Source organism: Ambystoma mexicanum, chromosome 2q (assembly GCF_040938575.1).
Source record: "Ambystoma mexicanum isolate Mex_15411 chromosome 2q, UKY_AmexF1_1, whole genome shotgun sequence".
In the NCBI taxonomy this organism is placed as follows: Eukaryota; Metazoa; Chordata; class Amphibia; order Caudata; family Ambystomatidae; genus Ambystoma; species Ambystoma mexicanum.
In genome coordinates this window covers 1,136,290,687-1,136,317,324 of record NC_090924.1, presented here as the reverse complement: position 1 = coordinate 1,136,317,324, position 26,638 = coordinate 1,136,290,687, and the positions used below count along the sequence as shown (strand labels likewise).

Genomic DNA, 26,638 nt, shown 5'->3' with positions numbered 1-26,638 from the left:
GCCAGATGGCCAGCAGAGCCTGAGGCGCATCCCTTTCTGACACTGCTGTACAACCTGGGGTATGGCCGAAGATTGGTATCCCAAATTTATAGCCAACTAACAGACAGACCTAACCCCCGCAGCGCAGATCTAAAAACTAGATGGGAACAGGATATGGGGCAGGAGGTCACAGACAAAGAGTGGGAGAGGGCTTTGGCGTTCCCTGGGGAGGTATCCAGGAATGCCCGGTTTAGGCTGATACAACTTAACGTGCTATACCGCACATATATGACTCCACCCAGAATAGCCCAGTTCAATAAACAGGCTCCCACATAGATGCACGTGGTGTAACTCGGAAAATGCAGACCTAGGGCATATGTTCTGGAGCTGCCCCAGGGTGCGCCATCTCTGGGCAAGAGTTGAGCAAGCATGTATGTCAGTCGGCATGACCAGATATAACTGGTCCCCTAAAGAATGCCTGTTGGGCACATACCCACGTCTAGCCAAGATAAAGCACGCAACTCAACTCATGGACCTGGCTTGCGTGTTAGCAAAAAGAACTATCGCAATGGCCTGGAAGCGGGCCAATGGCCCACAACACTCGACATGGTCCCGGGAAATGAAAAGATGGGTAGAAGCAGAAACTCAGGCCTGGGAGGATGGAGTCCTCAGATCCACAGACAACGCAAGCATGGCACTAGATGCATGGAAAATCCTAACACGGGACCCGTTTCACCCCTCGGATGACAACCCCCCTTGAACAGACAACCCCGCAGATCACCAACGCCCCTTCTTCAAAGCAGCCCACCTGAGTGGTGCGGCACATAGACTGCCCTTGCCTCTCTCCTTCTTTGCCTTCCTCCTCTCCCACCTTCCTGACATCCCACCCGGGCCCTCCAGATGGCCACCGCGCCCTCCCTATCTGAACGAGAGCCACATACCAGAGAAAACTGCAGTTCGATTGTATTGTTTGGTTATATGTTGTGTTTAAACGTTATTATTGGTATTCAATCCTGACATGATGTCATGTTTGTACAATAAGAAATGCCAATAAACACATTTTAAAAATAAATAAAATCTAGAAGTCTAATGCGTAATGCATTTGTCATGATCTCTGCTTCCAAAAGGTCAGGGTTTTCCCAACTCCCTTGGAAGCAGATCCATAACCCAGGTTCCGAGTGCCAACCAGTCCCAATTGGGACCTTTTGGACCCAGTCCTGGCGCCAGTGGCACCAGGCTCATAAATATGCCCAGTCCCAGCGCTGGAAGCGCCGGGCTCATAATGCTTGGGTGGACTTACCTGCAGCAGACCATGCTGCTTACTTGCCTGCCAGTTGAGCCTCTGATCCTCTTCTGTTTGGAACTACTTTTCCTGTTGGGTGGGGCAGGAGCCACTCCCTAGATTCAGAACACTGGAACTCTTCTGGAAAGCAGGAACTCTTTTCTTACCTAGGCGTGGCTGTGGAAGGAGACACCTAAGCACTACAGGAGGCTATTTAAACCACACCCGATGGATGAATCTTGCTTTGCGTTATTCTGCATCCTCTGCAGCAGAACGCTCATCGTGTCTTCTGCATCTGATCCTGGGCCTAAGGAAAAAGGCTTACCATCCTGAATCCAGTCTTCAGCAACACCTATAAAAACAAGAAAGAACAGGTTAGCATTACGGTCTTCAGTGACAGCTCTTCACTTACCTGGTCCATCGGCTGTCACCAACGCCTCGCGCTGCATTCCGGCATCTGAAAGACAAAGGCTTACCTACTCTTCGTGCGCTCCGGAGGTCTTCACACTGCATTCCGGCATCTGAAAGACAAAAGCTTACCAACTCTTCGCACGCTCCGGAGGCCTTCGGCGCTGCATCCCGCATCTGAAAGACAAAACAAGGTGCGTTTAAAGACATTGGGGAACTTTAATACTCACGTGCCATTACTCCTTTCCACATCTAACCCAGTGGGTATTCCGGCACCCTGCAGCCGCTCCGAACTTGTACGTGCAAAATAAAAAGACAGTTAGAGCGCATCGTGAAGCAGGCAACAAGCGCTTACTTACGTGCTTCCAGGCGCTTCTATTCATCACACAGGCTCCATCTTCAACTCACTTCAGCCCGTCATCCGCCATCGCCGGAACCCTGCAAAACAAGAAACATCATTACTAAAGACTTTAAAGACATTAGAATTACTCGAAACTTACCGTTCGTGCAGTAAACGACGGACAGCAGTCCTCTGAAGTCAAGAGGCCTGCTCCCCTTATCCAGTGAAGAAACTGGTTAAAGCACCCTGCCCCGAGGCAGATGGAGAGCACGGCGTTCACTTACCTAAGGTGAGAGCGTTAACCTTTGGGGTTCTACAGGAGAAGAGAAAGGGAAGAAGAGAGAGACATTCAATAACCCAGTTCCTTAATCCCATATTTTCTATCTGCAGACATCTTACCCTTCGAGTCAGACATACAGTGCACAGAGGTCCAGCCCAAAGAGCCAGCCGTGTGTTACACATCACCTTTGAAGATACGGTATACGCCCAGTCAAGACCGGCGCCTCTACGGGAATCAGGTGAGCATTACAGAACGCAAAGCCTACCACAAAACTCCTGTCCAGGCGCTATGGAAACCTCGGATACCGACCAGCTAGCCCAGTTACTTGGGGAACTAAGGGCAGAAGTGCATGCATCCCGTCAAGAAACGAACGCTCTAAGAAGGGAACTGATTATTTCCAAGGAGCGAACAGATGATCTCGCTAGACAATTGCTACAGTCACAAGCCGGACAGACCCCGTTACCCGCATCTGGGGGAAATCTTATTTCTACATCCTCTATGAATCCAGTGCAGATCAACCTACCTGGCAATGTACCTCTGGCTCCGCCCAAACGATTTTCTGGTGACCCAAAGGGGTTTGCAGTATTTATCAATCAGTGCCGGTTGCATTTCTTATGCCGGCCAGCAGCCTTTCCAACTGATCAAGCTAAAGTAGCTTTCGTGCTTTCGTACCTTAGTGGCAATGCGGCAGACTGGTCGATCCCTCTAGTAAATCAAGATGATCCGGTCCTCCATGATTTTCAAGCTTTTCAGCTCAGTATGGAAAAACCGTTCGCAAGACATTCACAGGGGCAGGCCTTGGACAATGAGCTTCTTTCGTTGCGACAAGGTAATCAAGACCTTTTGGCTTATATTGCGTCTTTCAACAGACTGATAGTGGAAACTCAATGGCCTGAGGACAAAAGGATTACGCTGTTTTATAGAGGTCTACGTGGAGAGCTCAAAGATGTGTTAGCCCAAGTAGTGAATCCCCCACAAGATTGTTCGGACTATATAGACTTAGTCGTTCAAATAGATCACAGACTGCAGAACAGGAAGGCCGATCGTTCCAAGTTTGATGCTCGAGTATTTTCCAAACCGCCAACTCCTTCCAAAGGAGTAGACTCCGGGGAACCCATGCAAATAGGGGGTCTGAAAGGTCCTCTAACACAAAAGGAGCGGGAAAGGAGAAAACAGTTGCAATTATGCCTCTATTGCAGAAACTCAGGGCACTTTCTTCGAGACTGTCCGGTGAAACCTGCCAAGAAGGCAGTAGGAGCTGCAGTTACCAAAGTTACAAACTCTGAGCAGGGAAACGACCTCGCCCGACAAGAATAGAGGTCCTCTTGCCGAGCGTGAAAACCAGTTCCGTGACCTCGCATTTCGTGATACCTATGGTCCTCATTAGCCCTGATAATCCGGATCGATTACATGCAATTGAAGCTTACGTCGACAGCGGTGCCATCGGCAATTATGTGGATCATGAAATGGTTTTGAGGATGAATCTAACTCTTTGTCCCAAGGCTGTAAAGGACGTCATTACTATGGTGGATGGTACGGAGATAGCCTCCGGGCCAGTAACGCATACCACTCAAGAGGTGACGCTAGTAAGTCAAGATGGACACCATGAGAAGATGGTGTTCGATGTGATCAAGGCCCCTCAGTTTCAGATTATTCTAGGAATACCTTGGTTAGAGAAACACAATCCTCTGATCGATTGGCGAGCAAGAACGGTCCAGTTTCCAGAATGTGTCTCTACTTGTCACCCTCCACCTGGTGTTGCACTGGCAGCAATTTCTTCAGAGACTCCCCAGTTACCTCCCGAATACCAAGATGTTTTCCGGAAGGATCAGGCTAACTCTCTACCTCCTCATAGGTCTTATGACTGCCAGATAGACCTGATACCTGGATCTACTCCTCCTTGTAGTAGAATTTATGCCCTCACCGAGCCTGAGAACCTTCACCTTCGACAATACCTGGATCAATACCTGGCAAATGGGTTTATTCGTCCTTCCAAGTCACCTGCTTCTTCAGCTTTGTTCTTCGTTCCAAAAAGGGAAGGAGACCTTAGAACTTGTATAGATTATCGCTCCCTGAACCAGATCACCGTTAAGAATAGATATCCGTTACCTTTGATCCCTGAACTCCTGGACCAAGTCAGAAAAGCATGCATATATACAAAGCTGGATCTTAGAGGAGCTTACCACTTGGTACGAGTAAAAGAGGGCGATGAATGGAAGACGGCCTTCCGCACCAAGTATGGGCTATTTGAATATCAGGTCATGCCCTTCGGACTTTGCAATGCCCCGGCCGCCTTTCAATATTTTATGAACGATGTCCTCAGAGAGCTCATAGATGTGTGTGTTGTTGTTTACATTGACGACATCCTCGTTTATTCTTCATCGGAATCTGAACATCGGAAACATGTGAAAATGGTCCTCGAAAGATTGCGTCAACACAAAATTTTCGCTAAGTTGGAAAAATGTGTTTTCAACGTGACTGAAGTTGAATTCTTGGGATTCATATTATCACCTGGCGGAGTGCGTATGGATTCAAAGAAGGTCGATGCAGTTCTCAAATGGCCATCACCATTCTCCGTAAAAGGTGTGCAAAGCATGTTAGGCTTCGCTAACTTTTACCGCAGGTTTATCCCTGAATTCTCTCGAATAGTCCAGCCCATCACTGCCTTGTTAAAGAAAAACAAACGTTTTGAATGGTCTACCGAGGCGGAACAAGCTTTCCAGGATTTGAAGACTAAATTTATCTCTGCACCAATCTTAAAACACCCTCGCCCCGAACTCCCCTACATCGTGGAAACTGATGCTTCAAGCCTTGCCCTGGGGGCAGTTCTATCACAAAAGGACCCGGTAACCAATCAGTTGCATCCCGTGGCATTTTGGTCCCGCAAATTCTCGCCTCCTGAAATCAATTACACGATTACTGACAAGGAACTTCTGGCTATCAAGTCTGCCTTTAAGGCTTGGCGGCATTATCTGCTGGGGGCCCGACACACCGTTACTGTGATTACGGATCACCGAAACCTGCAATATTTGAAAACCGCAAAAGCCCAATCCTCTAGACAACTCTGTTGGGCATTATTCTTTGCCGAGTTTGACTTCATAATTACCTATCGACCTGGTACAAAGAACGGTAAAGCTGATGCCCTTTCTCGGATTGGAGTGGAAGAACACTTGATCAACCCTAAACCTGTACCAATCATTCCCGAACAAAGAATTCTGGATGTAATCGCCACAGAATCCATAGAGGAAGTTAAGGATAAAGCCAGGCAACTTGTAACTCCAGCAGACATACAGAATTGGCATCTGCAGGGAAAGGACTTTGCAGTAAAGGACAACTTATTGTATTTCCAAGAACGATTATACCTACCCAGCACAGATTTACAGAAAAAAGTAATATCTTGTTATCACGATTCTTTAATGGAAGGACATCCCGGTATGGCCAAGACCTCAGAAATGATCAATCGCTACTTCTGGTGGCCGTCTTGGAAAAAAGATATCAGAGACTTTATAATGTCCTGTGGAGTATGCGCCCAAAACAAGAGTCAAAAGGAAAGACCAGCAGGCCTCTTACGCCCTATTGACATCCCACCTCGCCCTTGGCATACGCTTTCTATGGACTTCATCACCGATCTACCTCCATGCTCCGGATACAATACGATTCTAGTAATCGTGGACTTATTCTCCAAGATGGCGCATTTCATTCCGCTCAAAGGCTTGCCAACAGCAGCAACTCTGGCCCGAGAAGTTCTCGAAAACATCGTCCGACTGCACGGTTTTCCTTCAGTTCTAATTTCGGATCGAGGTAGTCAATTTATTTCTCATTTTTGGCGAAGTTGCTGTCGGTCGGCTCAAATTGATGTGAGACTATCGACCAGTCACCACCCTCAGACCGACGGACAAACCGAGAGGACCAATTAAACTCTGGAACAGTATTTACGCTGCATGCTGCAACAAACTGAAAAAACTTGGAAAGACATCCTTTGGATAGCCGAATATGCCTACAATAACTCTGTCCGTTCGGGAACTGGGAAAACCCCGTTTTTTCTTTTGTACGGCAGTCACCCTCGAACCTCGGAGTTGGATCCCCTCCAAGATCTTGAAACACCAGCAGTAGACTACCTGCATTCTACAATCACCCAAGCCTTTAAGGAAGCTGTTTCTCACCTTCAAAGGGCTAAAGAACAATACAAGAAAGGAGCAGATCAACATCGGAAGGAAGCCCCTCAATATCAAGTAGGGGATCAAGTCTGGTTATCAACCAAATATCTACCTCTAAAAGGGCCACGCACATTCAACCCAAGATACCTTGGTCCCTATTCCATCACTACCATAGTAAACCCAGTAGCGGTCAAGTTGGACTTGCCCCCGCACATGAAGATACATCCGGTCTTCCACGTCTCTCTATTAAAACCCGTGCAACCTCAAACCCGACTAACTAAATCTCCAAAACCTATCCTAGTTGATGGAGAACTCGAGTTTGAAGTCAAAAGCATTCTGGACTCCAAGATCTCCAAATCTAAACTATTTTACCCAATTGACTGGAAAGGCTACGGCCCCCAAGAGAGATCCTGGGAACCTGCTGAATATGTCCACGCTCCTCGCCTAATCAAAAGATTTCACCGAACATTTCCTGACAAGCCAAAACCCCCGGAGAAGCCCGGTTTGGGAGGGGCCTTGAGGGGGGGTACTGTCATGATCTCTGCTTCCAAAAGGTCAGGGTTTTCCCAACTCCCTTGGAAGCAGATCCATAACCCAGGTTCTGAGTGCCAACCAGTCCCAATTGGGACCTTTTGGACCCAGTCCTGGCGCCAGTGGCACCAGGCTCATAAATATGCCCAGTCCCAGCGCTGGAAGCGCCGGGCTCATAATGCTTGGGTGGACTTACCTGCAGCAGATCATGCTGCTTACTTGCCTGCCAGTTGAGCCTCTGATCCTCTTCTGTTTGGAACTACTTTTCCTGTTGGGTGGGGCAGGAGCCACTCCCTAGATTCAGAACACTGGAACTCTTCTGGAAAGCAGGAACTCTTTTCTTACCTAGGCGTGGCTGTGGAAGGAGACACCTAAGCACTACAGGAGGCTATTTAAACCACACCCGATGGATGAATCTTGCTTTGCGTTATTCTGCATCCTCTGCAGCAGAACGCTCATCGTGTCTTCTGCATCTGATCCTGGGCCTAAGGAAAAAGGCTTACCATCCTGAATCCAGTCTTCAGCAACACCTATAAAGACAAGAAAGAACAGGTTAGCATTACGGTCTTCAGTGACAGCTCTTCACTTACCTGGTCCATCGGCTGTCACCAACGCCTCGCGCTGCATTCCGGCATCTGAAAGACAAAGGCTTACCTACTCTTCGTGCGCTCCGGAGGTCTTCACACTGCATTCCGGCATCTGAAAGACAAAAGCTTACCAACTCTTCGCACGCTCCGGAGGCCTTCGGCGCTGCATCCCGCATCTGAAAGACAAAACAAGGTGCGTTTAAAGACATTGGGGAACTTTAATACTCACGTGCCATTACTCCTTTCCACATCTAACCCAGTGGGTATTCCGGCACCCTGCAGCCGCTCCGAACTTGTACCTGCAAAATAAAAAGACAGAGCGCATCGTGAAGCAGGCAACAAGCGCTTACTTACGTGCTTCCAGGCGCTTCTATTCATCACACGGGCTCCATCTTCAACTCACTTCACCCTGTCATCCGCCATCGCCGGAACCCTGCAAAACAAGAAACATCATTACTAAAGACTTTAAAGACATTAGAATTACTCGAAACTTATCGTTCGTGCAGTAAACGACGGACAGCAGTCCTCTGAAGTCAAGAGGCCTGCTCCCCTTATCCAGTGAAGAAACTGGTTACAGCACCCTGCCCCGAGGCAGATGGAGAGCACGGCATTCACTTACCTAAGGTGAGAGCGTTAACCTTTGGGGTTCTACAGGAGAAGAGAAAGGAAAGAAGAGAGAGACATTCAATAACCCAGTTCCTTAATCCCATATTTTCTATCTGCAGACATCTTACCCTTCGAGTCAGACATACAGTGCACAGAGGTCCAGCCCAAAGAGCCAGCCGTGTGTTACACATCACCTTTGAAGATACGGTATACGCCCAGTCAAGACCGGCGCCTCTACGGGAATCAGGTGAGCGTTACAGCATTACAAAGTACACATAGCATAAAGTGCCAAGTGCATATCTTGTGTGGTCATGCAGCCATCATCTTTACACAATAAGTACCAGGATAAAGATGTTCAGTTTTTACAGCATAAGGCAAGACCACAAAAACTAAATCTAGACTTGCCCTCAAATAGTGTCACAAGCACTTATGAACATGGAAAAAAAACCTGGCCCCATAATTTTAAATGAATTATGGAATAAAATAACCTGTCAAAAGTAAATGAAAAAAAGTCGATAAAAAAACAAGGCTGAATGCAAACAATTAAAACCATCAATTGATAAACCAAAACACCTTGACACCACCAAAAATAAGTGAAAATGAGTAAAAGTAAGAAGAATGAAGAAAATAGGAAAAAAAGTATAAAAGAATTCCAGAAAGGTTTAGTTTATTCATTTATATGGTGCGCACCAGACCCATGAGGTCGCAAACAGTACAGAATATGCGAGGCTTAAAAGCAATCAAAAAGACAAAAAAACTACAACAATTACAAAGATGGCAGAAAATGAATAGAGAAAACAGAGTGAATTTGACGAGATAAATTAAGAGAAGATTAATGCCCCATTTGAATAAAGCATAAAGTAAATGACAGTACAATACCATACAGTCAGCTGGCTAAATGCATAAATGAACGTCAGAAGGGATCTTTGCACATCAGGATAGCAATTTAAGCGAAAACAGGAGCATAACCACATATCAAGCATATATCAAAAACATCAGAGGGAATATGATCAGACACCAATGAATGTGTATAATTCTTCATCAATATTATGACCCACCAGGACTTTTGTTTGAAAGTCAATAATCAATCTGGTCTCGAGTTGTTTTAGCTTGAGTGTCCTATCTCCACCACGAGGATGTTTACCAATTTGGGCCAAGCCAAAAAAGGATACGCAAAGTCTTTGTTCGTGACTGCCCGTACATGCTGTAAAATCCTCAATTTCGATTTGTTGGAGGCACTACCAACATACCATTTTGAACATGGACAACTCAAAACATACACAACAAATTCAGTGTTACAGTTGGTATGACAACAAACTGAAAAACTGTGCCCTGTAATAGGATGTTTAAAAGACAGCTGTGATAACGCATTATCGCAAACTTTACATTTAGTACGATTGACAAATCTCACTGAATTTTTCGCCAGCCAATTAGAGGACTTGGTAGGGGCAAGGACACTGGAAACCAGCTTGTCCTTTAAAGAAGGGGCTCTATGAAAAGTGAGACACGGATGAGGTGTAAGAACCCCTCTAAGAAATCAGGGGGTGTCTTACCCGCAAATCCCTGGGGATCTCTCTCTCAGGTGGCCAGGGCATGGCCATTGCCTTTGGATCTATTCACTGGGGGTGGACCAGTTCAGAAGGATCACCTGGGTGCGGGGTCTTCGGGAAGTGGAGGTGAGGAAACCAATGATGAGATGCATTATTCCCCCCTTTTTGTTCATCTAACTCATCCTATTTTTTAGGATTCACGGAGGAGGTCCCAAACCCCTCCCTTTTTACACAAACACTGGGCTGAGGAAGAGGGTGACAGAGTAACAAGACTAACTCACATACATCGTACTGGACAAGTCCTGTTAATCGGGTCAGGCAAAGTCAGGCACTTGACTTTAAATGCATACACCTGATACCAGTTAGCTCTCCTCACACAGATTAAAGGAAGAACCAAAAGATACACTCTGAGCAAGGCGGAACAAGAGTACGAGCAGGGCTTCCGGGGCAAAGGCAAACCTACTGGAGCAGAGCGACAGACCCAGGGACGAGAGCAGTGGGTCAAAAACTCCAAGAGTACCCTACTGGAAGTCATTTCCTCCGACATGCCGCAAAAGAAACGAGGAGAAAGCCAGACCCCACATCCCAAGACTGCATTGTGTTTCAAGGACACCAGCAACCCTCCCGGGTGAACGGCAGAGTTGGGGAAGCGGGGCCAAGCCTGTGGTACTAACCATGACACGTGAATTGGAAATCGAAAAAACCAAGAAAGAAACGCACCAGTTGACAAGCGACCTGAGAGATCAGTGTGTGTTAAAGAAAGTTTGAAGTGGCAACATTATATTGCAAGTGAAGGCGGCACGCATGTGGATGAGACGCGAAGAAAGGCAGACCTCTGAATGTACTTTGAAGTAAGGACAGCTGCGAAATCAGTGACATTGAGTAACGGCGTTGTCCGCCGAAAGGAAGTAGCCCACTCGAAAATCGCTGTCAAAGGTACATTGTTTGTAACAAAGTGAATTAACTGCAAAAGCAAAGCAAGCAAAATTAACTCCTCGAGAAAGGGGGAGAGTGAAAGTTGAATCTTGAACTATTGGTCGAAGTGGTCCTGCGGACGCCTGTAAAGAAAGAAATTTGAAAGTGGTTTGAGCCAGCTGAGGGAGACCATATAAGATTGGGGAAGGGAGCCCCCCCTTGCCAGTTTTGATGAACTGCGTTTTGAAGAGGTCTGAGCCCAACAGAGGGGGACCGACGTAAACCTTTGTGTTGAAATATAATTTGGAGGTCTGAAGAGAGAGATACTTTAACGTGGAAGGCCAGGCGGGCCTCGATCCACATTTTGGAACTTTTTATTGTGTTGGAAAGCCGAGCCAGAGTGTGTCATCCTGCCTACAGGGACCGCCTTACTCCATGTGGTCTAACTTGGGGAGGAGAGCTGGTTCAGCTACATTTATTATTTTGAACACTGATTTTTCCATTATATACATTTCTCGTTTGTACACTTTTTGTACAAGAGATATGGCAGGCATTAGGTTTTGTTAGCATAGGCCATTGTGATTTGAAAGACTGTTTTGTTTATCGTTTGAGGGTCGAGACTACTCCCATCTTAGTTATAGGGCAAAGTAGGAGTTTTCCCAACCCCAGACACTTCAATAAAGTTTTTACAAATTGTACCTATTGTGTCAGTGTCATACTTGTGATACCATGCCTTCCCTACACCCTCCCAAATCATCTGCCCATATAACATGCCAATATTTGGTAATGATATCTAGAATCTTGTTAGACATAGGGACATAAATCAAAATAAGTCGAATTTGATTGTCATTACTGGGAGAGGTTGATCCAAAAGATATCAAAAGAGAATCTGTGGAACACCAGAGATATATTGTGTAGAAGTAAGTTAATCACCCCAAAGTTAAACTTTTGTCGCTACTGCTCATATGCCCAACAGAAAGAAACCCTGCGGCACTTGATAATTGACTGTATTGCACTAGATGATGTAAGACTCAGATGTTTTGACAAGAAGCTAGTTGTACAGGGACATGTGGATGGAGATCAACTATGGCATCTTTTATTTGCAAATCCGCGAGTTGCTTTACAAATAGCGATAGTTCAATTTCTTGATATTGTGCTACCAATGAATACAACAAGCAACAATATTTTTATGTAACAATATATTGTGTCACACTGTTACCCACAGGATGGGCGTAATGCACGCATTTTATTAAGTGTACATTTTATGAACTAACTAGACCAAATCAGTGTTATTGATGATTATGTTATTTGTGTTAAGGTGATTATCTTTATCAACTTGTTGTTTTCTATTTTTCTTTTCTCTTTCTTTTCGTCAGTGTGTGATTTATGGGTTACGATGTAGAATTGTTGTATATTGTTACTGTGTCATTGTCACCTTGTCATTTTGTACATTGTCATTTTGTGCATTATGTTTGTCTATGCTTATTTTACCGTTTTATTGTATAATAGATAAATAATTTGAAAAGTTGTACATTCAACTAAACATATAAAAAAGAAAAAAAGATAACAAAAGAGAATGCTGTTCTAAGCCACATGCTTTCAAATTGGCATTTTCAATTAGCGTTTAGCAACATGGGCAGACTGTAAATCAAAATGTGCCTTCTTAGAACAGTTATGGCGAAATCTGACAAACTTGCCATAGGGTATGCTGTTGACACAAGATCTCGGGTGATTGCTAGAAGCTAACAATGGAAGATTAGAGCAGCTGGGTTTACTAAACACCATGGTGGTCAATACATCAATTGACTTAACAACCTTCACATCAAGGAAAACCAATTCAGTGTCACTGTGGTTTTAAGTGAAGCGTAATTTGAGATCATGGGCATTCAAGATCTTCACGAACTTAAGCCATTCTCTTACGCTCCCTTTCCATAGAATGAAAAGGTCATCAATGTAACGTAACCAACATGAAATCTTGTCAGTGTGTACAGAATTAGCTTGACTCCAAACTACATTGTGTTCCCACCAGCCCATAGTGAGATTGGCATAAGAAGGAGCAAGGATGGCCCCCATGGCAGTCCCCCTAACTTGATGGTACAACATGCCATTGAAAAGGAAACCATTGTGATTTAAACAGAAACCCATTAGCTCCAAGATCATTTCTGTAAGCTGGAGATCTCATGTCTAGAAAGGATTTGCAGGCTGTAAATCCAGTAAGGTGGTCAATGGCGGTGTAGAGTGATACTACATCAAGGGTGGCCAAGAGCAAGTCATCTTCCCAAGGTATTCTATTACTATGAGCAAGAAACTCTTTGTTATCACATAGATGTGATGGTAGTGTACAAACAAGGGGTTTACATGTTTCCACAATCAATTCTGCCACATTCTCCAATTGAGACCCACAAAGAGTAACAATGCATCTCCCCGGAGGCCTGGACTTGTGCAGCTTGGGGAGAAAATAAATTGTGGTAATAACCAGGGTAGTAGGTAACAAAAATTGCATTAACTCATTGTGCAAAATACCAAGGCTCGTCCATTTTTGCAATAAAATAGATATTTCAATCCTAATGACATGAAAGAGATTGGAATCAAGTTTCCTATAGCAACTTTGAACATAGCTGTCGATTAGCTTACTGTGGAGGTTCTGAAGTTCAGTTAGAGTCCCCCTCTGTTTGAGGGTTAAATTATGAGACGAGTTAAAATAAGAATGTGTAATTTTCTTCAAATCTGTTATAACTAAATCATGAAAAGCCTCCAAGCAGCCGGTGGGCATTGGTGGATTAAATTTAGATTTCGAGTGAATCTTGGTGGTTTTGGACCAATCAGTGTGAATTCGAAAATCTGACAGTTCAAAGTCATCTTCATTAATAGTAATGTTGGCCTACTCTGCAAGGACAGAGAGGTCAGTAATAGGTAGATCTGTTTGTCCCATATGTGAAGATTTATATAAAGAATATTAGTAAAGTTACATACAATGCACCACTTCGTTTTAAGGTACAAGATGAAAAGTACATAGCAAGATCTTAATTGATTATACAAAGTACAGTGTGTTCTCTTTGTTCACTGTTTTAGCAACAGCACAACAGCAAATGCACACAATAACGGGATAGAGCATGCAGTAGCAACAAAGGACATTCTTGAGATATTTGGGAAAAGTAGGTTTGGGAGCGGTTTAACTGTAGCTTAAAGCAACAACGGCTGCTAACAGGAGCAGATTTTGAGAGGCCTCTTTTGTACTTACCGCAATCCAGGACTTAAAAGTTCATTATGTAATCATAATAGTCAAAATAATACACAAAAAGAAATACCAATACTGATATTACACATTAGGATACATATGAAAGATGGCCACAAAAGCGACTTACCAGGCATTACTTCGAGCAGTTTAGTTTTCCCAGCCATCCTTGTTCTCATTCGAATGGATTTGTCTCTTCGTGGGACAGCCTCTGCTAAAATGCCATTGGGCCAAAATGAATCCCTGAAAAATAGAATTGTGCATCAGAAAGCCTGTGCAAAAACTAAGTTATCGAACAAACTCAACATGCAGAACACTTTCAAATGTTCCTTTTTTGCTTTTTATGCCAATAAATCAGCACCATTTTATTTGCAGTTCTCTTTTTTTTCCTTTGTATCCATCGTCTTAAAACCAAGCAATTTGTGTATGGTTTCTTCATGAATATTAATGTGAAAACATTCATGACAAACATTGTGCACTGCTTAAAATCAGAGCCAGCACTATTGCACGGAGATGGGATGTTTTGGAAATGTATACTACAATGTAAAATTCACTTAAATGCATTGACAAATAAGTGTGTGGTACCAACTAATAGGTATATCCAGTAGAAAGCATGTTACTAACCCAATTCAAAGAATTTTGATAAAAAGAAGGAATAAGTTACTTACCTGTAACTCCTGTTCTCCAGAATTGGTATCTTACCTAGATTCACATGATGTTTGAATATTCCCAGTCGTCACACTGGGAATCCTTGCTAACAGACCACTTAACTAAGAAGGTGCACTTCATCCAATGCAATGGGACCTCACCGGAAAGCCAATTAGTAACCCTATTTGTATGAAACTTTGTTAAGTTACATGGAATACCCCAAGTGGTCATGGCACAAAATGTATGTTGTGCTTTTGGAAGCCCTTATGCAAGGCCCTTCAAATTGACCAAGTACCATCAATATTATTATTAGGGTATTGATTGAGCACCAACCGAACCTCGGTAAGCAACGAAGTGCTTTACAAGTCGTAGGAGGGATGTACATGTTAAGGGAAGCAGATTGCAAGAGTGTAATGCAAGGCAGCAGGGATTTAACAACGGGTGGGGGAGGTCAAGCAATTTGGCAGCAAGGGATCTACGAGCAACCCGGGGAGGAAACAGGGGGAGCTGATCACCCCGTCTTGATTAGGTGGGGCGTGGAAGGTGTGTGGACCCAAGTCAATCAGAAGGCTAAAGATTGCTAACAGCATTTCACCCAGTAACTGATGTCCAGACAGAAAGGGTACATGGGAACCTAGACCAGTACACAGGTACTCGTTAATACAATCAGATGACTAATGGATAGACACTATGGTCTGTGGGGAATTTGCCTATAAAATTGGAATCCGGGGGCGTGGCAGCTGAGGAAGCAGCTGGATGAAGCTTCGGTAGGCTCCTACGCTCGGCCCGGTCTTGCCGCCCAAACCCTCCCCAAAACAAATACAAAATGGACCAGTAAGGTGGGCAAGAGGTGTGGTACGGTCAGGGCACCTGAAGGGCTGAAGCAGATTTTCCGGCATCTTGAGGAGATAGAGCGGAGCCCGCCCACCTGGCGCTGCAGCAAAATGGCGGCCGGAACACAGGTGTGAGGGTCAGCGACGAGGAGGCAAGCCCACGGTGGGCACAGGCAAGGCTGGAGTAGAGGAGAGCCCCATGTGCCCGAGGAGGGGTGAAAACAAAGCGGTAGGCGACCTCCGAATTGAGAGATAAGGATGCAGCGGCTCCAGTTTGAACCGAGACTCCGGATGAAAGATATCAGCTGAGAAGATTCCCCCAGGTAGGAAGAAAGGAGGAGGAGTGAGCGGGTCTGCCGGAGTTGCAGAGAGACTGGGAATGCCTGGGAGCCAGAGTTGTGGGTGAGTGTGAGGCGAGGGGAAAAGTAGTAACGAACAGGGCACTCCCTGCAGGAGGTGAGACTGGCATACGGAGAAGATGGGAGGCCGAGAGCTCCCAATACACCCCCTTTGGCATCCCACACCTCGGAGGCTGAATCAAAGCATTGTACCTCAAGTCATTGGGAGGCCTTGATTGAGTGGAGGGGCTCCCAGAAAGGCAGCTGAAGCGGAGGTCCCGGGGGTCATTAAACGCCAGAAGGAAGCAGAAAAGTGCCTCAGAGTCCACACAGGACATTGGAGCAGAGGCTCACCCACTCCCTGGGCTGGCTAAGGGGGTTTAGTCCTGCGGCACATGGGCCCTAGGTGCCTACTTGGGCCCTGTAGAAGCTGAAGATCGTGTAGCTCCCAACACACCCCCAATAGCTCCTCACTCCCCGAGCCACACAGGAGGTGGAATTGAAGATTTGGCCCCTCACGTCGGAGGGGGGCTGGAGTGAGAGGAGGGACACCCCTAGAGGTGGGTGAGGTGGCAGTCCCGGGGGAGCAGAGGGGGGCACCAAAAGTGAAAACAAAGCAGGGGGGAACCGTGGTGCTAAAGCCAGGCACAGGAACTAGGAAGGCTAACCACCCCTTGGGCCAACTGAAACATCACCGCCTGCTGGCGGCTACGACCTGGGCCAGTGGGGAGATCCGGATTCTGTGGCACTCATGACTCATAATCTGTCCGTGGGCCGGAGGTCGGGCAACGGGAGACATAACCGCAGATTTGAGACTCAGCGGTATACTCGGGGGTCCCTGGAAACGAAAGATGGCCAAACAAGCGGCAAAACAAAAGGGGCCAGCCTCGGGGGACATCAAAGCTCTTATGCAAGGTGCAGACTCACAAAAACATGGCCAGCAACTAACGGCCGCCCAGGTACACTCCCCTACCCCCACCAGCATTTCCAAGAGGAGGAAGATCCACCCATAAGGAGGTTAGACCTGATGGCAGTGTTGATGGAGCTCAAGAAAAGACATTAAAGAAAGTGCCTCAGACCAAGCCAAATCAATCACGGACCTCAATAGAAATGTCCTGGCTAGTGAAAGAATAGTGGACGAGGTGGAAATCACAGTGGCAGAACAAGGGCACGCGCAAGATGAGGTGGCCAGGAGGGTGCAAGCACTGGAGCAGCAGATGGATCGGGTTCAGTGTAAACAAGAGAACACCGGAAACAGGTTAAAACGTAATAATATACGCATAGCGGGATCCCCAAATACTTAACAGACGCAGGCCTGCAGCAGTATGTGGTGGACTTGTTTCGCCATACTCTAGACCCAGCAGGGGAGAAGGAAATCCTCCTGGATACACGATCTCTAAGGAGGAAGAAATGGCAGAGCTAATGAGAGATGATGAAAACATTGGGAATAGTGATCCGGAAGAGAATCCGAAAGAAGGCTCATCGGAGGTGACACAGCCAGGGAAGGAGAAATGGAGGCCAAGTCGCCCTCTCACAAAAGGACGGTTCAGAGAGGCTAAGAACTCTGACCCTACATTAGCAGAACACATGTGAGAAAGGGTCCAAGCAAGGTCTGAACCAACTCAGTACAAGCCGTCAACTCAGAAGCCGCTGCCTGCCCGCTGCAGAAGACCTCATCACAGAACATGCGGCCTACGAAATGGCACGTTCCGAGTACAAGGTAAGCCCTCCATGGGCTATAAGCTGTATTTACTATCTTGCATCAGCTGTTGCTGTAAACATACTGCCTTCCATCAGCGTTTGCCATTATTCGCTGACTTTGACCGCACGCACTGCTGCCCTGCAGTGTGCGCAACCCTTCCACCTGTTTTAACGTTGCCCGACCCTCTGCATACATTCATTTTCATGGAGAGACCTCTCTCCAATGTGGTCGCCACAACAAACAGCACCGGAACTCTTCCGAAACGCAGCACGATGCTGCACTGATTGGCCTAAAGCCAGCCTATCAAGGAGTCGGCAGGCGAACGCAGGCCCACACCAAAGGCCCACGCTCAAAGCGCCTGTCTGAGCCTGTCCGAGCATGGAGGAGCCCCTCCAAGCTGCCACACTCAAATTTCGCAATCCTTAGAACATTCGCCTAAGCGACTACTAGTAAGTGTTTGAACATCAGCACTGAACTTTAATGCCCAACTGTCCTGACAAAGGCCCAAATCGACATTTGCCCACAAGTAGGATATACTGTGATCGGCCAAAGTGTAAACTGCTCCCGTCACAGCCCAATGTCGATTTTCATGTGATCCCTAGTTTTTGCTGTGTTTCATTTACAAACTAAACATTGAAATTCTGTTTCCCTTTTTGCAATCTACCCCTACTTAGTATACTACAAAAGCCATCTTCTTTGCATCACACTGAAAATCAGTACAAATTTTGTATCGCATGTATATTCTACTGTTTATTTGACTGCACCACTGTGCTCCTATACCCAATAACCTATACCTTCTTGCACTCATATGTAACCACCAGACCACATGATTCTTCTGCTGCTCCCATTGCCTATTCAGGATAGGCCACAAATTCTAGCTATGTCAACCGTGACACTATTACTCCTGCAATTGTGGGCCTAGCTCCTTACCTAAACTCTCCAGGACATAGTATACTGAGGACCAACAGCGACATCCCATCAGTATAGCTCATGCCATTGCATAGTTATAGCCAATTTCAGAAATCTAGCCTACTTCTAAAATTACCAACACCCACACATTTTATGGGTGCTCCATTGTGAGCTTCTGCAATAAGCGCCTTAAACACAGATTACCTGCCCTAAACCTAGATCGATGATTCTCAGATGCGCTTAACACCAGACCCTTACCAAATCGAGGAGAGACTCAGTGTACGCAGAACATGGAACCTCTCATAGCTTCTACACATTCTCATACGGCTATTAGAAAGTCACTACTAACTCAAAACGGAAATACAACCACCCCCCCTAGCATACAGAGATTGCAAATGGCAGCCTCACTCCCTAACTCACACATCATTCCTCCCACCCACCCACTTCTTACCGAAAGTACACCCCTTCAATTCTCCCTTCACACCTGATAGGAATACTCTAGACTACCCTGATCTTAAGAACATACCGCACACCCCCGCCACTCAATCCCATGAGCTACAATCCGGACACAATCCTCTACTAAATATAGTTTCTCGCCTACCCTGTCTACCACCAAAAGAGAAAACATTCATCTTCCAGTGGAAATCAGACACTCGCTTCCCCTGGTCAGCAAAATACATGCAAACATAGCAGCGCCCAGAGGACGGTGAAACACCTGCAAATCAACCTACAAACCTCAGAGAAAAGTCCCAAAAACTGAATTTATCAAAAACCAACACGAAGGGCACTGACCATATTAACACTACGACACATTTGAAAGGAGCACTGATCAATGCTAGATCTCTACCCGCCCACTTCTTAGACATGTCAGACCTCACCAAGACCAATGATCTAAACATCCTTGCAATCACTGAAATGTGGTTGCATACAGCCTCAGGCCCTTCCCTCTTCTCGGCCATCCTGGAGGGGTATACCATTTACAGGAAAGACAGAATTACCGCTAAAGGGGGAGGAGCTGCACTGATTACAAAAAATATTTCAAAAAAGGTAGCAGGCGCTCCTCTCCATAAAGAACATGGCATGATAACCTGTTCTGAGATGAGAGTTTGCAGCACATGCTTTTTGCTCACTGTACCTTTCACAGATGGGAAATAATAATTTGCATATCAGTCTTTGTCCCGTCCATATGGGCAGTCCAGCACCAAAACGCTATGGCAATTCCTCTCTGAACAAGAGTACCAACAGCAACCCCATACACGTGTTTCAGCCTTGTTGGGCCTCATCAGTGAGGTGAAGCTGTGCCTCTCTGAGCACTGTGAGCAGGGAGTCCATGTCTGGTTGCCCCCAGGTAACTCAGGGTGACCAACCCCAAGTTCCTTGCAAATAGCACAGCTTCGCTTTGCCCAGGTTATCAGAAACAGGAGGATACCGTCATCATGGAGGGAGGCGAATGTTGTGCCGATTTTCAAGAAGGGGGATAGGGCGGTTCCGAAAAATTACTGCCCTATTGCCCTTCTTGATTCTATTGGTAAATAGTTTGCGATGGTCTTGTTGAGGGATCTAAGGAAGTGGGCTGAAAAAAGTGTTATTGTGGACCCAAGACAGACTGGGTTCGTAAAGGGTGTGGGGACCCCTTTACATTTATTCACGATTAATATTCTGAAAGAAAAAGCTTTGGAATTGAATACCTGCTTATATCTGGCATTCCTAAATCTTGAACAAGCGTTCGACGGAAAAATAAGGGAGAAGCTCTGGCCCAAATTAAGAGCATTGAATTGCCCAGAAGATTTAGTAGAGGCTATAGAGGCATTGCATACAAACACCTCAGTGCGTATTAGACTCTCGGGAAAAGGACATATGTCGGAAAAAATATCTACCCACCAAGGATTGAAGCAAGGGCGTGTCTTGGCTCCATTTTTGTCCTGTCTGTATATCGTCGACCTGGTGGACTCACAGAGAGAAGTAGTTGCTCCCCCCCCCTGAAGATAAATGGTACATTAGTGCCCTGAATGCTCTTTGGTGATGATATGGTCTTTTTAGACCAAACACCTATCGGTCTACAGCATAGAATCCATGCGTTTGATGTATATTTAAAGGAAAATGGCATGAAGATGAATGTGACAAAAGCAAAGATATTGGTAAAGAAATCTGCTCACACAAAAAAGGCTGGAAAATTCACTTGGAGAGTGGAAAATGAGCCAATGGAAGTGGTAGAAACAATAACCTACCTAGGTGTGGTAATTAACAGGAGTATTAGGGATCAGGGACACTACATTAAATTGAAGCAATAATTGACTACCCTAACAAATCAGGGAAGAAATGTCCATAGTAAAAATGGGCGTTTTACGATGATTCCAATCTCATCGTTTTTTAAACCAAAAATTGCACAAGTATTAATCTATGGTTCGGAAGCCCTGTTACACCTACCCTGGGAAATATGGGAATTACTATAGGGCCAGTTTTGGCGGACCCTGTTACGACTTCCAAATGCAGTACCAGTATGTGCCATAAAACAAGAAGTAAAGTTTCAGTCATTGGAGTCTTTGGTTTTGTGGAAATTGTGGGCCTTTTATAGGAGGTGCAGCTATGAAAAAGATATAATTCCCTTCTCAATCTTTAATTCAACTGGAGTTGAATTTGAGAAATATCTAATCCAGTGGAATGCAGGGATTGAGAAGATTCTCCAGTCCGGAAGAGTTAGAAGTGAACCCAAATAAAGTTAAGCAAAGACTGCAAAATAGAGACTGGATTAATATGCTGGAAAATTGTGATCGTATAAAATTGGGCTGCTCAAGATCACTGGAAAGGAAGGGTATGAATTCCCTTCCAAGTTACTTGCAGAAATTCCCGTCACGGTATTACCAGGATATGCTGCTTAGGCGTCGACTTAATTGTCTGCCAACAGGTGAAGTTCAATGGGCATGGAAGATGCTAGAGATTGTAGATGATGTATGTACCTTTTGTAAGGAGAAAGATATGGTAGAGACGTCAAGTCATTGGTAATAGGCTGTGATGCATTGAAAGAAATGAGAGAAATGTATACAGCAGAATTTGCAATGGGAGAAAGTACCTTGAGTCTAAATGAATGGTGCGACTGGATGATAATGGGGGAAAAAACCAGGCTTAGTAATTGCAGCATTGAAGTTTATTGACAGAGTTCTAACGATGAAGAAGGAATTGAATGAACCACTGAATAGGCTAAAGGACCTAATGTATATACTTGCGAAACGACGCATCGCCATGAGTTGGAAACGCCCCCAGGCCCCGAGCTTAGCAACGTGGTGGGAAGACCTCCGCAAATGGACACAGGCCGAAACAGGGGCCTGGGAGATCGCCCAATGTCAACAAGGACAGGATTCCTCTGACGATCTACTGCAATGGGTGGAGCTCACAGTGACGCTATTCAGCCCCAAGATGGTGGACTCCTCGGGCGAAAGCACGATCATTCCAGATTGAAAAAACATATATAACTTATGGTGTAGTTTGCAACGGTCTTGATGGGCTGGAGGGTGGGAGGGAGGTAAAGAAGGGAGGGAGGGTGTTCTAAGGGAGTTATATGAGGCCGCGTTGAGGCCCTGCTGGTTGTATTGTTACAAAATGCAATAAATACATTTAAAAAATAAAAAAGAAGGAATTGAATAGTAGGTATGTAATTACATCTGTATACTTTGGTTTATGATTTTCTGTTTTTTAAGATGATGCAATAATGTTAAAGTTTTTTTGTTATATATATCAATTGTATTAGTAATTGTACCTGTATATTTTGGTCTTGTTTATGTTTTATGATGATGTAATAATGTTAAAGTTTTTTTTAAACCAATAAAACATTTTAATATTAAAAAAAAAAGAAATTATGGAGCACTACATTTGGGGTACATGTCGTGCTCACCTTTGCTCCATCACTTCAAGAAGTTGATGACAACAGTGATGCAGATTTTTCCCACTGCCAAGGTGATTTTCTCCTCCATACCACCAAGAGGTGCATGGGACCATGCCAGTGTAATTTGCCCACAGCCAGAGGTCGGGCGATGTTTCGTAAATAGAAGCATGTGCGTTTTTATGTGTAGTAATGGGATGTTGTGCACCGACTAGGACAACATTAACGAGCAAGATTTGCAGTGGTTCGAAGGAAATGGCATTTTCTTTACCTCCATTGGCAATGCTATTTTGTTTGGCACACTGCACGCAGCGTTGCAGACAATCCTGTAGAACTCTAAGAGAAGCATTGACGTACAGTCAGTACAAATCTCAAGAGGAAAAGCCAACAGAAACTCGTAGAAAGAGATATAAAAAAAATTGTATGCAAGCACGTACATAAAAACAGAACAAACAAAAAAACCTTTGGTTTTCTGAGACAGTACTACAGACCAAACCCCTACCCTGTCACAAATCTAGCACAGCACAATGAGGCAAGGGAGGGGAAACAGAGGGGAGACAGAGACAACGACCCTACTAGGCCAGGTGTGACTTAGATCGCCCAAGTGCATGGGTGGAGGGAGGGGAAGGTACAGTAAATGGGAAGAACAAATTACAATATGGGCCAATTGTGCCAAGTTCACGATAAGTGCACACAACAGGTGGTGGATGCAGGGGGCATGGCCAGATGGCGACGTGAGAGGACGCTTCTCAGGGGAGCTCCGTAATATCCGACTTTGATCCTGGACGAAAGTGATTGTTGGCGGCGAATGTGCGTACCCCGTGTGCATCGGCAGGTGCATGAATACAGTGTGCACATAACGAGTGCCCAAACAGCCCGCAAAAGGGCATTTTCGCGGAACCGGAGCTTGTAGAAAGAGGAGACCATGCTACGAACTGGACATTCCCCAAGATGGCCGCTGAGGGACAAAGGGCCATAAAAGGCCCGCAAGGCCGAAGAAGATAAAGTCGGCTGACACGGCGTACACCGTACCGACTGTACTGGCCCGGATGGTGCGAGGTGCTCTGCATTGAAGCACCGTGGAACTGGCCCGGTGGGCGCCCCAGCGGAGCCAGAGTACACGCAGAGACCAGGACACGGACAACAGGGTCGCTGTGCTGCGGCTTGCAGCGTGATCACCTGGAGCTGGTGGCGGTGCCGCTTATCCTCGTGCCCTGCGGTGGGACAGAAGCTCCTGCAGTCCCCGTGCCCGTGAATGGGGAACAAGCACGGAGCGAACAGAGCCGAGTCGCTGTGGAAGAGAGGGACACTCCGAGACCCGAGCGTGGCTGGGAGGTGCGGAGCCTGGATTACAGACACCTGGAGCCGGCGGTGCTGTAGCGCCGGAGGATCAAAGGCGCACGGCGAAGCCCTGGAGCGGCTTTGCTGGTAGAACCCTGGGACGGCGCGAAGGCAGGCGCGGACCCCAGGGGAGAAGCAGGCCTTAACAGGAGACGGCCGTGGGGGGCTGGTAAATTGCGGACTCCAGCGAGTGCCCCTGCAGACCATAAGGAGACCTGGCGGATTGACAATCATTGAGCTGCCAAGGGACCTGGGACAAACACACTCTGAGCACTGTGACACTGTGCATGTCTGAGCCCATCATTGAGAGGTGATACACCCGGATTGCAGCGAGGGCTGGTATAAGACCCCCTCACTCAGCACACTGCCTACAGTGGCCCAGTGGCTGGGGCTGATTACTTTGGGACCCGGACTGTGCACCCTAGCAGGTGATGGAGTGGGGCAGCACCCATGCTGGAACACTAATTGGTACCACACTGAGTATATGATTGCCCTAAGAAGTGCGAATAAGGCCCGAGTCGCATGGGCCACGGCTGCAAGCTACTGGAGCGCGATCACGTGGGCGGCTAACTTCGAAGCTTTTGCTGGCCCCTGTACTTACCACTGAATGACCTATGTGGCTGTGTAGCGTGGCCGCAAGACACATCACAGGGTATTGGACGACCCCTGTGGCTGGGGGGCGTGGGGTGGAGGCCCAGGGCAAGCTCGCAGATCATATGGTCTTGGAGCCCACGGAACACCGGAGCAATAGCGCGTTTGGTTAATGGGTGCACGGAACCACCGGCCATAAAACGCGACACAGTGGAGACTGGTGGAGTGTTACTGCGCGAGCGCAGGTACGTGGGAGGACACAACCCACTCCAGAGGTGGGGCGTGCAGCAAGGACATAGTTGAACACAGTTGCAACGGCCCCGGACACGTCAGGGGAGGCTTGACCCCCGCTCTCTTGCGAGAGGGGTGGCGCAGCTGGCCCACGTCTGAATAGCATTGCATGATGTCTGCCAGAACTGTCCGACCCAAAAGCAAGCAACCCACACTGGAGGCTTACACCAAGTCGTCCACTGGAGCAGAAGGCGGTAAGAGCAAGGACACTACCGCTGCAGTAGCGGAAACGCCGGGCACAATCCAAGAAGTGCTGGCAGCGATTGCAGACTTGAAAATCGCCTGGGAGACCAAACTTGGCCTGGCAATGCACGAACTGCAAGTGGGTCATGATCTTAAAATTGGTGCGGTCCAGGAGGATGTCAATCTGTTGAGACAAGATGTGCGCACGCTTGTGGAGCGCACCGGAAACCTGGAAAAGGAGATGGCCCCGAACACGGCCGCTTGCACCGCCCATGGATCGCAACTTCATGCCCTAGTGCAGCGTGTGGGTAACCAGAGCGGAGGAGGCAGAAGGGCACGCCAGACGCAATAACATTCGTATCGTTGGCCTGCCGGAAGGAATGGAGGGACCTAACCCAACAGAATACGTAGAATCTATGCTCCTGCAGGAAATAACTGGCGGTACACTGACCCAAGGGTTTGCGGTTCAGAGGGTGCATAGGGCCTTGACAAGGAGACCACCCCCGGGAGCCTCCCCGCGGCCGCTGATCGCAAAAATCTTGAACTACCGGGATCGCGAAAAGATTTTGGAGTTCTTTCGGAAGGGGGGAACGATTCAACGAGGGCCGGCGAAAATCACGGCGTACCCGGACTACACTTTGCACGTACAGCGTAGCAGAATGAACTTCGGTGCGGTGAAAAGAAGGCTGAGAGAGGCCGGTCATCGATATATGTTGCTCTACCCGGCCAAATTGAAAGTGTTCTACAGGAACAAAACTTTGTTCGTCGAGATGCCGGAGATTGCCATGGACTGGCTGGACATGCAGGGTCGCCCTCAAGAACCAGACATCCAGTTGGGAACTGTAGGAGATAAGTAATACATGGCCTGGTCATCTTTGGGGACTTGCCAAGTTACACTGGGACTGGAATTTATTATTTTAAATAAAGCCTGTGGGAAAAGTGCTGCAGCTATATACGCTGGCTAGATACTCGTACACAGAGTTACATTAAGCTACTGGGAATTTGTTGCAGTAAATATGCACTGGTGGGATCCGCAGGATGTAACTTTCCAATTCAGACAAGTGGGAGCTCCTTGGAGTCATCCCTCGAACCCCTTAGTAATACACTTAGTTAGGTCACTGTTAGACCGGTGACACCCCGCGGGGTCCTTGTTCTCGGCCTCGAGAAGGGACCAGACGCGGGTGGGCATGAGATCCAGGGATGGAGCTGGGCATTTGTTGGGATGGGGTAGGGTGGGGGGAGGGGAAGGGTTGTGTGCAGTGGGGGCAGCGGGGCAGAGTTTGGGAACGGGAAGGGGTGGAGGTTTTGGGAAGGGGGGGTTGTTGAGGGTTGTGTGCTGTGGTGTGTAGTTGGGGAACAGGGAGGGGGGGAATTGTTGGAAGGGGGAGAGTCGGAAAACGAACCATCAAAGGGAGCATTAAAGGGAGTGGTGGGTTGGGAACAGACCGTGTAGATGGCATCGGGTAATCTCCGAATTGTGACCTGGAATGTGCAGGGCCTTAATAGTTATCTGAAACAAAATAAAGTGATGCTGTACTTAAAGAAGATGCGCATTGACATAGCCCTGCTGCAGGAGACTCATCTCACTAGGGAGAAGCTGGAGGTGGTCAGGAGAAAACGGAGGGGTAATGTAGTGGGGGCTACGTACTCAGCGTACGCTAGAGGGGTTATCACCTGGGTGGTGCCGCATGTGCCGTTTCAGGTGCTTAGCTCAACAGTAGACCCGGAAGGCAGAATGGTGGCGGTAACAGGGCTCCTGGAAAACATGGAAGTGCATATCATAAATATGTACGCCCCCCAACCACGACACTGCGGCTTATTTTAGGTCCCTTTACGGCAAACTTGGCCCACTGGCTGGGGGCGCGGTGGTGTGAGGAGGGGACTTTAATTGCACCTTGAATCCCAAAATGGATAGGTCAGTTGACAAGGCGGGGAAAATGGCGCCGGCGGCCAAAGCGCTTGGGACATTGTTGGAAGACCTAGGCCTGGAGGATGGGTGGAGAAGGCTGCATCCTATGGACAGGCAATACTCGCATTACACAGCGCCACATGACT

At 46.9% G+C, this 26,638-nt stretch overlaps 1 protein-coding gene across 4 annotated transcripts in view; it reads right to left on the bottom strand.

The window, feature by feature from the left end:
• Positions 1–26,638, bottom strand: part of SNX13 (sorting nexin 13) — a 2,094,218-nt gene that overhangs the window by 79,981 nt on the left and 1,987,599 nt on the right. For all 4 annotated transcript variants that reach the window (XM_069648499.1, XM_069648500.1, XM_069648501.1 and 1 more), the window contains one exon: positions 14,001–14,113. In XM_069648499.1, the coding sequence (XP_069504600.1) occupies positions 14,001–14,113 (113 nt within the window). The remainder of the gene's footprint in view (positions 1–14,000; positions 14,114–26,638) is intronic.